The 15,082-nt window shown below is 40.1% G+C and overlaps 1 protein-coding gene across 1 annotated transcript in view; it reads left to right on the top strand.

Moving 5' to 3' along the window:
- NIPA1 (NIPA magnesium transporter 1) overlaps positions 1-15,082 on the top strand; it is a 50,106-nt gene that overhangs the window by 19,162 nt on the left and 15,862 nt on the right. Inside the window, exons 2-3 of the mRNA XM_061431448.1 lie at positions 2,492-2,539; positions 3,469-3,559. Coding sequence (XP_061287432.1) covers positions 2,492-2,539; positions 3,469-3,559 — 139 coding nt within the window. The remainder of the gene's footprint in view (positions 1-2,491; positions 2,540-3,468; positions 3,560-15,082) is intronic.

A 15,082-nucleotide genomic window follows, 5' to 3' on the forward strand; every position in this document is an offset into this window, starting at 1 on the left:
TGCCACACAGCATGTGGGATCCTATTTCTCTGACCAGGGATTGAACCCACACTGCCTGTGTTGAAAGCACAGTCTTAACCACTGGACCACCAGGGAAATCTCTTTAAGCCATTTTGAGTTTATTTTTTGTATATGATGTGAGGGAGTGTTTTACTTTGATTGATTTATGTGAGGCTGTCCAGCTTTCCAAGCACAATTTGCTGAAGAGAATGTCTTTTTTCATGGTATATTCTTGCCTCTTTAGTTGAAGGTTGATTGACCCTGAGTCTGTAGGTTTATGTCTGGACTCTGTGTCCTCTTTCATCGATCTGTCTGTGTTTGTGCCAGTACCACACTGTCCTAGTTACTGTAGCTTTGCAGTATTGTCTGAGGTCTAGGAGGATTTGCCTACGGCTTAGTTTTTTTTCTTCAGGATTGCTTTGACAATTCTGTCTTTTTCTCTTTCTTTCTTTAAGATTTCACATGTAAGTAAGGACAGGCTCTAAAATAGCCACAGCACTTTTGGGAAATTCAACCAGGATTCTGTATTAATAGTTGATAGTTGTTCTGCAGTGTTCACTGCAGGGCATTCTTAGGCTCAGCTATATTTTCAGACATGTAGGACACCATGGGCCACATTCACATCAGGCACATTCAGAAGGACATGGGACAGGAGCCAGTGTCAGGCCCTCTGTTTTGGAGCCTGATAGCAGAGGCAGAGCTATAGGGTGCTCTTTAAGGGTGCAGTTTCAGGGCTTAGAGGCAGAACTGCAGCAGGCGGTGCTCAACTGCCCATCCTTATAAGCCTCATGCCCCCCAGTATAAAGTTGTAGATGCAGAACTCCCAGACCCTCAAAGAGCTGTGCCTGTTCCCAGAGGTATTGTGCTAAGGGGGAGCTTAAGTGATAATCTCCTGAAGGTGTGCATGCACCTCCAGTTAGGTGCCACTTGCCCATCAGGGGTCATTTTCATCCTATTAGCCCTCAAAAAGCGGACCATAAGTCACATTCTCATGTAGTAAGTGAAGAGGTTTTGTTACTCTGCTATCTACAGCAGTCCAGCTGGTTTTGCCAGTTACCCCACACTGTCCTCTATAGCAGCCTTTTTTCCATCTAACATCATGTGTTGTGTTTAGTCACATCTCTTTTAATTTCCTGTCATCTGAAACAGTTGTCTTTTATGACATTGCCGATTTCAAAGAGTCCAGGCCAACTGATATATGGACCATTTCACAATTTCCTTGTGATCAGATCAGGTGATGCACTCTGGTAGGAGCTCTGAAGACATAATGTTGTACCCTTCTTGGTACACCCACAGGAGGACACAGTGTGGCTAGTCCTGCTGCTGATTATGTTAAACTTGACTTTGACCATTAGGTTAAGGTGATGTTCATCAGAGTCTTGCATGCTGTGTGCACAGGTTGCTTCAGTCATGTCTGACTCTTACAAGCCTACGGACTGTAGCCTGTCAGGCTCCTCTGTCCATGGGATTCTCCAGGCAAGAATGCTGGAGTGGGTTGCCATTCCCTTCTCCAGGGGATCTTCCCGACCCAGGGATCAAACCCACATCTCTTATGTCTCCTGCATTGGCAAGCAAGTTCTTTACCACTGGTGCCACCTGGGAAGCCCAAAGATAACTTTATCTCTTGTGATTATAAAACTGGTGGAGGTGATCCATGGAGACTATGTGACAATCCTATCCCTCAACAAGCTTTCATTCACCCATTTATTATCCATCGATGGTTCTTGCCTGAATAAGTTTTTACTGTGATGTTGCCAAATGGTGCTATTTGAACTAGACCATTCCTTCTACTTTATCATTACTTATTGATCTCATTTTTTAAAGGTACTTTTTAAATACCTGGAGCTCTGCTTCTCAGTGAAACAGGTTGGCTTCCTATGTTCATTATACCAAATTACTGAAAATTAAAACATCCGAATAGAATTAGGTATTTTAATCGGAACTAAAAAAAGCCTCTTGGACTAGGAGCATTTTGACATACCTGAAGAAGGACAAAAGGAGGGCTGGATGTGACAAGGGCCTGGACAGCTGCTCCCATCTCTGCCTGCCCTGGCATGCGTGGGAACATAGGAGGGTAATCTCAGGAAGTAAAAGAGAAACACTGTGTACAGTGTCAGTCGTTGAGTGAGTGTAAGGGTCTGTTTCAGCCATTTTCACATGGTTTCAAAAAGAGCCATGTCACAGAACTTCTACATTATGAACATTGAGTAACCTGTTTAAGTAGCAAGTCGTTAAACCCTATGCTAGTAAAATTATCATATACATGGGTTTCTGTCAATGCATGAGAGAATTGTACTTTGAAGATCAAATCTCATTTGAAATCAACATATAAAATGTTACTCCAAAGAATATTTGTCTCCAGGTGACATGTTGAGCCAAAAAACCCTACAGTTTATAAAGATTTTGTTTGGATTGACTTCCTCTTTTCAGGATGTAGCTTGTAAGCCTCTCGCTTCATACCTTCCTGACACGTTTATCTCACTCTTTACAGGTACCTCCTACTTAACAGACATTGTATGGTGGGCAGGAACAATTGCAAGTAAGTACTCTTTTTGGTGAAAAGCTTCGTCTTTTGTAAGATCAGTCATTTGTCTGGCAGGGCTGGGTGGAGGTTGTGGGTTGAGCTTAGCTTGTTCTTTGGAATGAGGACCAAGAGGGTGGGGAGCAATGGAGGGAGAGGGTAGAGGTTCCTGCTGCCTGAAATTAGCCCTGAATTTTATCCAGGTCAGATTGCCCTGGGTCTGAAGAAATTAAAGCACCTCTTGCTTCCTCATCTGTGGTTTGTCTGTGGGCATCTGGTGAACTTTTGCTCAGTGTCATTGGTTTACAAAAGAGAGTTTCTTCACTCAGCCTTAACAGAGGTCATGTGTTATATAAAGTTAGACTTCAGAACATTAAATATGTAAAGAAAAATTTTGTTAGATATTTCAGATGTATCTTGAGGTCTATTTGTCACATGTTGTATTTAGGCAATAAATTTTCTGGCAGATGTTGCTTTATTGAAGAGCTCATGTTTGAGCTTTATCTTGATGCAGCCTCAGACACAGTCCTGTGCAGGCAATAGTGTTTCCATCGGACGTGCCAGCAGTATGTCACTGGAATGTATCCCAGGCCGCTTGAAGGGCCATGGAAGCTCTATATGATCTGTCTTAAAACAGGGATATGTTAAGAAGAAAATGGAAATACACTTTTATTGCATCCACTGTCAATCACTGTTGGTTAAGTTGGGAATTTTCATAGCAAGTTGAAGCTACTCCCTTGACTAATTAGGGCAGTGATAGATACTTCTGGGCCTGTTGTCCTCTGCCCTCAGGACTCTTAAACATGCAAACAGTGTCCCATATAGCCTTCCTCACCTGGAGTGGAAAAGAAGCCCTTTCAGAGCACAGTCTTGCAAAATTCAACTCTGTGATGTTGCTCAAAGAGAGTTTTGTAATTGCAGTGATATCCTTGTGATTCTCTTGACAGTGGCTGTTGGCCAGATTGGAAACTTCCTGGCTTACACAGCGGTCCCCACGGTCCTGGTGACTCCTCTTGGTGCCCTTGGAGTGCCATTTGGGTGAGAACTGGGATTCTGTGTTTTGGTTTTTAATGTGTAGTTTAGGTATAAGAAAAGTTTTCATTTTAAATGTTTTTGTTAAAATAATAAAAGTAAAAGTTACTGAAGTTAGGTCTTTAGTATTGCATTTCTGGGCTTAATTTTATCCCTTCAGATTTAGTTGTGTGAATTATTAACCTTCTCTTAGACATTTGCTTTAGTATATTTCAAATTCTAACTTATTCAAGATTACAAACATGATGCTATTACTCTCCTGGTCTTTCTCTGGAGGACTTCCTAGAGATTGGAATCATCCAGCTCCTTGGCAAGTGATTCTGAGATATCAGTAAGCAAAACTGTCAGTTGGTGTTTTCTTTGTTTTATTGGTGTTTTATTTGCCATCTCCTACTGGATGCTAGGCAGTCCCCTGCCTCAGGAAGTTATGGAGGTTGGGACAAATGACACCTGGGCTCCAGTGGGTATGAAAAGGATTTGTTACTCACAACAGTCAATAGTAAATGTATCATTCAAGGAAAATGGCTCTGGTTTGATCTGGAGTAGAACAGGAACAATTCAGGGCTTTGAGTTTTTATTACAGTTAGGAGGTAAGCCAGGTAGGGAGTCCCATGCTCAGGCTAGGGTTTGCATACTTTGAAAGTTTAGTGCCAAGGGACTGAGTATGCTGGGGCCTAACATTATAAGCTCTCCTTTTTATGAGGTTGTCCAGATATGGGACAAAAGGGAAAAGAGAGGATTGGGAACATGAAAGCTACCAGCCACCACAAATGGGGTCTTTCTCTTTTGAAAATGATTTTGTGAGACAGTTATTAAATACATTACAGGATCCCGAACCCCCATGCCACAGACTGGTAGCAGTCCTTGGCCTGTTAGGAACCTGGCTGCATAGCGCGAAGTATGCAGTGAGTGAGCAAGCGAAGCTTCATATGCTGCACCCCATTGCTCCCCATAACTTGCATTACCACCTGCACCATCCTGCCTGTCAACTCCCATTACTGCCTGACCAATCATTCTCCACCCTACCGCCCACCCCCGTCCATTGAAAAATTGTCTTCCGTGAAACCGGTCCTTGGTGCTAAAAAGGTTGAAGACTACTATATTAACACATATCCTTTAGTGAACCTATTTATATTATTTTACCTTTGAAGAAATTGTTAATAAACAGAGATAAAATAGAAGTGAAATAGAATCCAAGTTTCTAACTCATTGATATATTGGTATGCTGCTATGTTCCAGACAGAGCTACAAATACTTGTAGAGAAATGTATCTGTGATAGATGTAGTTAATTTAAAGTCACTTAGGCTTTAAGATTCTATAGCTTAAAAAATACAAAAGCATTTTCCAACATGTCAACCTTTGAAAATGCATTTGTATTTTTCTAATGCAAACATATTCTTAGTATTACGTGTGGTTTAATATCACTTTTCATTTCGGATGACCCTGAAAAGCTTGGATTACATGAGTGGTGCTATCATTGGGGAATCACTGCTTCAGCCTTTCAGAGCCCAGCCTCTCTCTCTGTTTCCTGAAAAATGATCAGGCAAATAAACAACCCAGCTATGTGATCTTTGCATATTTAAGGTGCATATATTAAAATGCCTTGCCTCATTAATTTCCAAAGAACTATTCTTATGGACTTTGATAATTAGGTCTCCTAACCAGAAATGTTCATTACTCTGAGTCTTCAGGAGATGTTTCCCAAAGAAGTGTGTGAAATGGCATTCTGAATTGAAAGAGTGCTTTCAAATCAGGATCCCAATAAAAGATTTTTTTAAAAATAAGAAAACTAAAACTAATTTGGAAAAACCAAATATAACAATATATAGGTACATATATATATATTTTAAAAACAGTTCTATTTTTGTTAATGGAATGAGGTTGCTAGAATTATATAGAAATAGAGATGAAAAGAATGTGGCACTGGGAAAAAAGATGTCTGTCATGCGTGAAATAGAATAGAGAGCCCCCAAAGAGGTGCACTTTTCTCTGCAGTGGTTTAATGTATGATAAAGTAATCATCTCAGCATCAGTTCAGTTCATTTCAGTCGCTCAGTCATATCCGACTCTTTGTGACCCCATGAATCACGGCACGCCGGGCCTCCCTGTCCATCACCAACTCCCGGAGTTCACTCAAACTTATGTCCATCGAGTCAGAGATGCCATCCAGCCATCTCATCCTCTGTCGTCCCCTTTTCCTCCTGCCCCCAATCCCTCCCAGCATCAGGGTCTGTTCCACTGAGTCAGCTCTTTGCATGAGGTGGTCAAAGTACTGGAGTTTCAGCTTTAGCATCATTCCTTCCAAAGAAATCCCAGGGCTGATCTCCTTCAGAATGGACTGGTTGGATCTCCTTGCAGTCCAAGGGACTCTCAAGAGTCTTCTCCAACACCACAGTTCAAAAGCATCAATTCTTCGGCGCTCAGCTTTCTTCACAGTCCAACTCTCACATCCATACATGACCTCTGGAAAAACCATAGCCTTGACTAGACGGACCTTTGTTGGCAACGTAATGTCTCTGCTTTTGAATATGCTATCTAGGTTGGTCATAACTTTCCTTCCAAGAACTAAGCTTCTTTTAATTTCATGGCTGCAGTCACCATCTGCAGTGATTTTGGAGCCCAAAAAATAAAGTCTGACACTGTTTCCACTGTTACTCCATCTATTTCCCATGAAGTGATGGGCCCAGATGCCACGATCTTCTTTTTCTGAATCAGCGTTGAGCTTTAAGCCAACATTTTCACTCTCCTCTTTCACTTTCATCAAGAGGCTTTTTAGTTCCTCTTCACTTTCTACCATAAGGGTGGTGTCATCTGCATATCTGAGGTGATTGATATTTCTCCTGGCAATCTTGATTCCAGCTTGTGCTTCTTCCAGCCCAGTGCTTCTCATGATGTACTCTGCATATAAGTTAAATAAGCAGGGTGACAATGTACAGCCTTGACGTACTCCTTTTCCTATTTGGAACCAGTCTGTTGTTCCATGTCCAGTTCTAACTATTGTTTCCTGACCTGCATATAGGTTTCTCAAGAAGCAGGTCAGGTGGTCTGGTATTCCATCTCTTTCAGAATTTTCCGCAGTTTATCGTGATCCACACCGTCAAAGGCTTTGGCACAGTCAATAAAGCAGAAATAAATGTTTTTCTGGAACTGTCTTGCTTTTTCGATGATCCTCTGGATGTTGGCAATTTGATCTCTGGTTCCTCTGCCTTTTCTAAAACAGCATAGTACTTTTTAAAAGGCTTTTAAAAATGCTTTATTTGGAATTAATTTCCAAATTATAGGAAAATACAGGGTTAAGAACAATAATCAAAACAATATTCATATTGGGTCCCCCAGACACAGGTTACTAAATTCTATCCCACTTTCTCCATCATTTGCTTTCTCTATATTAGCATTTTTCAGCCTTGATATTATCGACCTAGGGGCCAGGTAATTCTTTGCTTTGAGGGTCCAGTCTGTGCTTTGTAGGGTGTTTAGCAGCATTCCTGGCTTCCACGCACCAGATACCTGTAGCTCCTCTTCCCCAAAATGTCTTTGGACATAAGCAAATGTCACTTTGTGGGGCAAATCACCCCTGTTTGAGAAACACTGTTCTATTATGAATGTGATGTTTGTTTTGATTTTTGGATTTTGTTTTTGATCCTTATGAGATCAGTTACGTTTGTCATGATCTTTTACCCTTAAACTCTTTGACTTTTGTTTTCTGAGACTAGAAACATCTTCTTCATCAGTTCAGTCAGTCAGTTCAGTCGCTCAGTCATGTCCGACTCTGTGACCCCATGAATCGCAGCATGCCAGGCCTCCCTGTCCATCACCAACTCCCGGAGTTCACTCAAACTTATGTCCATCGAGTCAGTGATGCCATCCAGCCATCTCATCCTCTGTCCTCCCCTTTTCCTCCTGCCCCCAATCCCTCCCAGCATCAGGGTCTGTTCCAATGAGTCAACTCTTTGCATGAGGTGGCCAAAGTACTGGAGTTTCAGCTTTAGCATCATTCCTTCCAAAGAAATCCCAGGGCTGATCTCCTTCAGAATGGACTGGTTGGATCTCCTTGCAGTCCAAAGGACTCTCAAGAGTCTTCTCCAACACCACAGTTCAAAAGCATCAATTCTTTGGTGCTCAGCTTTCTTCACAGTCCAACTCTCACATCCATACATGACCACAGGAAAAACCGTAGCCTTGACTAGACGGACTTTTGTTGGCAAGTAATGTCTCTGCTTTTGAATATGCCGTCTCAGTTAGTCATAACTTTCCTTCCAAGGAGTAAGCGTCTTTTTTTTTTTTTTTTCAGAAAAATACTATATTTAAAATAAAAATGAAAGTATCAGTAATATTTTGAATGCCTGATGAAGTGCTTTCACAGCAATACAAACAATTACTTGTCTCCTACCACCTATGGATTCTTTTTTTTTTTCTTTTTTTAATTTCATGGCTGCAGTCACCATCTGCAGTGATTTTGGAGCCCCCCAAAATAAAGTCGGACACTGTTTCCCCATCTACTTGCCATGAAGTGATGGGACCAGATGCCATGATCTTCGTTTTCTTAATGTTGAACTTTAAGCCAACTTTTTCACTCTCCTCTTTCACTTTCATCAAGAGGCTTTTGAGTTCCTCTTCACTTTCTGCCATAAGGGTGGTGTCATCTGCATATCTGAGGTGATTGATATTTCTCCCGGCAATCTTGATTCCAGCTTGTGCTTCTTCCAGCCCAGCATTTCTCATGATGTACTCTGCATATAAGTTAATGGTATAATAATCAATTTTGGTAGATTTCACTTTATTTAATGTTAAATGTATCTTTCTGATCTGCCCTCCCCATTCCAATTTTGTTCATTGAGCCATTGTACCATTATTCTATGCCATTATGCTTTATACCATTATTTTTCCGTCTAGTGAATGATCTAGTATAGCAAGAGCTGCATGTAGTTGTCATATCTCAAGTTTAAAAAAGAGAGTTTCTTATTCTTTAAAAAAAAATAGTGTTGGGAAAACTGGTAAACAGTTTGTAGGGACATCAACTTAAATCCTAATCATAGCAGCATCAAAATATGATCTAACTGAACTAAGCATGGCCATCAAGTGTGAAATACAACATTGAATGGTTTGTTGATACTACATTCAGGGACTGATTTGTGTGGTCACATGTTGTGTGATCAGTATGTTGAGGTGTGTTATCTCACTCAGCAGTGCAGGTGTGCTGAGTAAAGCTGCAGTGAACTCATTGTGTTAACTAGCATCTCCATTAATACCTGCCTGTCTGTGACATGTAGCTACCAGTAATTTCTGTCTGATTTTCACTGAATAAACCTGCATCTCTAGCACAACCCAGAGTAAGTTATGTAGAGATTTAATCTGTGAAGGAGGAGAAAAAAAGTTTAGCTATGTACCTAGAGTTTATAGCCTATGTATAAGAAAACTTTTAATGTGTTTTGTATCTTAGAAGGTTAAGAAGTTTCAAACATTTGAAGCAATAAAAATGAAAAGGTTAGTTTTCTACACTGAGAGGTAAAATAAGAAGGATAGGAAAAAGATTTCAACAAATATGACAATAGTTAAAATGTGATATAAAGAATTTCTTAAATTGACTAAAATAATATGAGAATCCCAATAGATAAAATGACAAAGGTTGAAAAGTGCCACTTTTATACATATGAAAATAAATTTATTCCACTAATGTTAAACCACATTTTCAACAAAATGCACATAGCAAACATATAAACATCAAAAACATATATGTAGTGAAAGGAAGAAGAGTAACATAATATCTCACTGTAGTAAAGTTAGTATCAATTTGACATGTATTCTGATAAGCCTTAGAGAAAGCCTTAGGAAAATAACTTTTAAAAAACTATAGTGAAAAAAATCATTAAAGGAATTAAAATGTCACACTGTAAATATTCACTTAATGGAGAAGAGAGTAATGAAGAATAGGAAACAAAAAAAGACATGAAACATAGAAAACAAAAACTAAGATAATCTATCAGTAAAAACATTGAATGTCAGTGGACTAAACAATCCAATTAAAAGGCAAAGGTTGTCAGGCAGGTTTAAAAAAACAAGATCCAATTATATGCTTTCTACTTCGAACATAGTGTATATTCAGAGATACAAATCGATTGAATATAAGAGAAAGGAAGAAGATATATTATGCCAGTAGTAACGATAAGAAAGTTGGAGAGGCTGTGGATCAGATGAAATAGATTATAAAACAAAACAAATGTAAATGTAAAAGCTAAAATTGTAGAACTCTTAAGAGAAAATAGATGTAAATTTTTGTAATCTTGGATTAGGCAATGGTTTCTTAGATAAGAGACAACCTACCCATGGGCATCACCAGAAGGTCAATACCAAAATCAGATTGATTATATTCATTGCAGCTGAAGATGGAGAAGCTCTATACAGTCAGCAAAAACAAGACCAGGAGCTGACTGTGGCTCAGATCATGAACTCCTTATTGCCAAATTCAGACTTAAATTGAAGAAAGTAGGGAAAATCACAAGACCATTCAGCTATGACCTAAATCAAATCCCTTATGATTATACAGTAGAAGTGACAAATAGATTCAAGGGATTAGATCTGATAGACAGAGTGCCTGAAGAACTATGGATAGAGGTTTGTGACATTGTACAGGATGGTGATCAAGACCATCCCCAAGAAAAAGAAATACAAAAAGGCAAAATGGTTGTCTGATGAGGCCTTACAAATAACTGAGATAAGAGAAGTAAAAGGCAAAGGTGAAAAGGAAAGATATACCCATTTGAATGCAGAGTTCCAAAGAATAGCAAAGAGAGATAAGAAAGCCTTCCTAAATGATCAATGCAAGGAAATAGAGGAAAACAATAGAATGGGAAAGACTAGAGATTACTTCAAGAGAATTAGAGTTACCAAGGAAATATTTCATGAATGGATGGACACATTGAAGGACAGAAACGATATGGACCTAACAGAAGAAGAAGATATTAAGGAGCGGTGGCACGAATATACAGAAGGACTCTCCAAAAAATATCTTCATGACCCAGATAACCACGAGGGTGTAATCACTTACCTAGAGCCAGACATCCTGGAATGTGAAGTCAAGTGGGCCTTAGAAATCATCACTGTGAACAAAGTTAATGTTCACATTTCCAGTTGAGCTCTCTCAAATCCGAAAAGATGATGTTGTTAAAGTGCTGCACTCAGTATGCCAGCAAAGTTGGAAAACTCAGCAGTGGCCACAGGACTGGAAAAGGTCAGTTTTCATTCCAATCCCAAAGAAGGGCAATGCCAAAGAATGCTCAAACTACCGCACAATTACACTCGTTTCACACACTAGCAAAGTTACGCTCAAACTTCTTCAAGCTAGGCTTCAATAGTACGTGTCCAGATGTTCAAGCTGGATTTAGAAAAGGCGGAGAAACCAGAGATCAAATTGCCAACATCCGCTGGATCATAGAAAAAGCAAGAGAATTCCAGAAAAACATCTACTTCTGCTTCATTGAGTACGCCAAAGCCTTTGACTGTGTGGATCACAACAAACGGTGGAAAATTCTTCAAGAGATGGGAATACCAGACCACCTTACCTGCCTTCTGCAAAACATGTATGCAGGTCAAGAAGCAACAGTTAGAACTGGACATGGAACAACAGACTGGTTCAAAATTGGGGAAGGAGTACGTCAAGGCTGTATATTGTCACCCTGCTTGTTTAACTTCTATGCAGAGTACATCATGTGAAATGCTGGACTGGATGAATCACCAGCTGAAATCAAGATTGCTAGGAGAAATATCAATAACCTCAGATATGGAGGTGACACCACCCTTATGGCAGAAAATGAAGAGGAACTAAAGAGCCTCTAGATGAAGGTGAAAATGAAGAGTGAAAAAGCGGGCTTAAAACTCAACGTTCAAAAAACAATGATCATGGCTCTGGTCCCATTACTTAAAGGCGAATAGATGGGGAAACAATGGAAACAGTGACAGACTTTATTTTTGTGGGCTCCATAATCCCTGAGAAAGGTGACTGCAGTGTGAAATTAATTAATTAAATTTAATTAATAATAATTAAAGGTGACACTTGCTTCTATGCCAAACATAGTGTATTAAAAAGCACAGACATTACTTTGCCAACAAAGGTCTGTGTGGTCAAAGCTATCATTTTTCTAGTAGTCATGTATGGATGTGAGACTTGGACCATCAAAAAGGCTGGGTGCCAAAGAATTGATGCTTTTGAACTGTGGTGTTGGAGAAGATTCTTTTTTTGAGTCCCTTGGACTGCAAGGAGATCACACCATTCAATCCTAAAGGAAATCAGTCCTGAATATTCATTGGAAGGACTGATGCTGAAGCTCCAATACTTTGGCCACCTGATGTGAAGAACTGACTCATTGGAAAAGACCCCGATGCTGGGAAAGACTGAAGGCAGGAGGAAAAGGGGATGATAGAGGATGAGATGGTTGGATGGCATCACCAACTTGATGGACATGAGTTTGAGCAGTCTCTTTTAGTTGGTGATGGACAGGGAAGCCTGGCAAAGAAGCTGCAGTCCACTGGGTTGCAGAGTCAGACAGAACTGAGCAACTGAACTGAACTGAACTGAAAGCACAAGCAACAAAAGAAAAATAGATCAACTGGACATCATAATAATTAGAAGCTTTCGTGATTTAAAGGATAACATCAAGAAAATGAAAATTCAGGGAAAAAAGGTGACACCAAAGAGTGATGTCAGAAAACATCTCCCTACAACAATCAAGAACGTTGTTCCCCTAGCTAGAAAATGAAGAATGGATTAAGTAACCAGTTTCCCCAAGACTTTCAGAGCACCATGAGAAAGTCTCACCTAGACTGGCAAAACAGAAGTGTATTAAGATGGCTAGGAACAAGGAAGAAAAGCAAGAGAAATCATTGGCAGCCATACAGTGGGAGTGACTGTGGTTTGGCTCTGTGAGTACAGACACTAGCCTGTATCCCCACACCTGACCCTCACCAGCATGTGCTTCCTTGAAGCTAGCCCCTTCTGCTGTGCCTTGCCACGTTGCAAGCCTCCTCTGCAATATGCATGTTGGGAGTGGGTGGACTGACAGCCCCAGGAGAGCACTCTGAGAACCAGCCCTCCACAGCTACACTTTAGTCTGGATTGGGTCCTGTATGCATTTATGTATATAAATTTCTCTCTGTGTACCTATTTAACTGAATCCCAAATGCTTTGGCATGTTGTTGCTTCATTTTTGTTCATTTCAAAGTGATTTCTAATTTCCCTTGCGATTTCTTTACTGATCCATTGATCATTTAGTAGTAAGTTTTCTCTTACCTATAAAGTCTGGAAAAGGTGACTGCTTCTTCAAATGTGCAGACACTTATGCAAAGCTATAGGAATCACAAAGAATCAGAAGACATGACTCCACCAAAAGAACCTCCAGTAACACCCAAAGAAATGAAGATCATGAATTTCCTAACAAATAATTCACAGTGATTGTGCTGAAGATTCTTAGCTTCAAAATAACATATAAACATTTAATTATTTCTTAATTATTTTTTTGTCAGGAAAATAGTACAAGAACAAAATGAAAAGTTTAATGAAGAGACAGAAAATATAAAGAAGAACCGAACAGAAATTTTAGAGCTGATGAATGAAATGACAGAACTGAAGAATTCAATAGAGAGCTTTAACAGTAGATAGCCAAACAGAAAAATCAGTAAGCTTGAAGACAGATCAATTGAAATTATCCAGTGTGAGGATCAAAAAGCAAAAAGAATGAAAAAGAATGAAGAAAGCTCGTGTATTTAAATGACATCGTTAAGAGAAACAATGTAGGCTTCATTGGAATCCCAGGAAAAGAAGCAAAGAGACAGGAGTAGAAAGCTTATGTAAAGAAATAGTGGCTGAGACCCTCCCAAACATGGGGAGAGATTTGGACAACCAGGTTTTTGAAGGCCATCAGTTCAGTTCAGTTCAGTCGCTCAGTCATGTCCGACTCTTTGCAACCCCATGAATTGCAGCACGCCAGGCCTCCCTGTCCATCACCAACTCCTGAAGTTCACTCAGACTCACGTCCATCGAGTCAGTGATGCCATCCAGCCATCTCATCCTCTGTCGTCCCCTTCTCCTCCTGCCCCCAATCCCTCCCAGCATCAGGGTCTTTTCCAATGAGTCAACTCTTTGCATGAGGTGGCCAAAGTACTGGAGTTTCAGCTTTAGCATCATTCCTTCCAAAGAAATCCCAGGGCTGATCTCCTTCAGAATGGACTGGTTGGATCTCTTTGCAGTCCAAGGGACTCTCAAGAGTCTTCTCCAACACTTCAATTCAAAAGCATCAATTCTTCAGCGCTCAGCTTTCTTCACAGTCCAACTCTCACATCCACACATGACCACAGAAAAACCATAGCCTTGACTAGACGGACCTTTGTTGACAAAGTAATGTCTCTGCTTCTGAATATGCTATATAGGTTGGTCATAACTTTCCTTCCAAGAAGTAAACGTCTTTTAATAAGTTTCGTTAAAATTTCAGTCTGAAATGATCTTGTTCAATACACATAATAAAGCTATCTAAGATTAAAGTCAAAGAGAGAATTTTGAAAGAAGCAACGGAAAAAATTCATAGAAGGAAACCCTTATAAGATTATCAGTGTATTTCTGAGCAGAGATCGTTCAGGCCAGGAGAAAAGAGGATGATACTTCTGGAACCAAGAACTTCCAGATGTTCAAGCTGGATTTAGAAAAGATAGGGGAACCGGAGATCAAATTGCCAACATCTGCTGGATCATCAAAAAAGCAAGAGAATTCCAGAAAAACATTTATTTCTGCTTTATTGATTATGCCACAGTCTTTGACTGTGTGGATCACAACAAACGGTGGAAAATTCTTCAAGAGATGGGAATACCAGACCACCTTACCTGCCTCCTGCAAAACATGTATGCAGGTCAAGAAGCAACAGTTAGAACTGGACATGGAACAACAGACGGGTTCAAAATTGGGGAAGGAGTACGTCAAGGCTGTATATTGTCACCCTGCTTGTTTAACTTCTGTGCAGAGTACATCATGTGAAATGCTGGACTGGATGAATCACCAGCTGAAATCAAGATTGCTAGGAGAAATATCAATAACCTCAGATATGGAGGTGACACCACCCTTATGGCAGAAAATGAAGAGGAACTAAAGAGCCTCTTGATGAAGGTGAAAATGAAGAGTGAAAAAAAGCGGGCTTAAAACTCAACGTTCCAAAAACAACGATCGTGGCATCTGGTCACATTACTTCAGGGCTAATAGATGGGGAAACAATGGAAACAGTGACAGACTTTATTTCTGTGGGCTCCAAAATCATTGCAGATGGTGACTGCAGCGTGAAATTAAAACATGCTTTCTCCTCAGAAGAAAATCTATGCCAAAGCTAGACAGCGTATTAAAAAGCAAAGCCATTGCCAACAAAGGTCTGTGTAGTCAAAGCTTATCGTTTTTCCAGTAGTCATGTATGGATATGAGAGTTGGACCATCAAAAAGGCTGGATGCTGAAGAATTGATGCTGTTGAACTGTGGTGTTGAGGAACATTCTTGAGAG

The sequence above is a fragment of the Bos javanicus genome, chromosome 2 (assembly GCF_032452875.1).
Source record: "Bos javanicus breed banteng chromosome 2, ARS-OSU_banteng_1.0, whole genome shotgun sequence".
Classification (NCBI taxonomy): domain Eukaryota; kingdom Metazoa; phylum Chordata; class Mammalia; order Artiodactyla; family Bovidae; genus Bos; species Bos javanicus.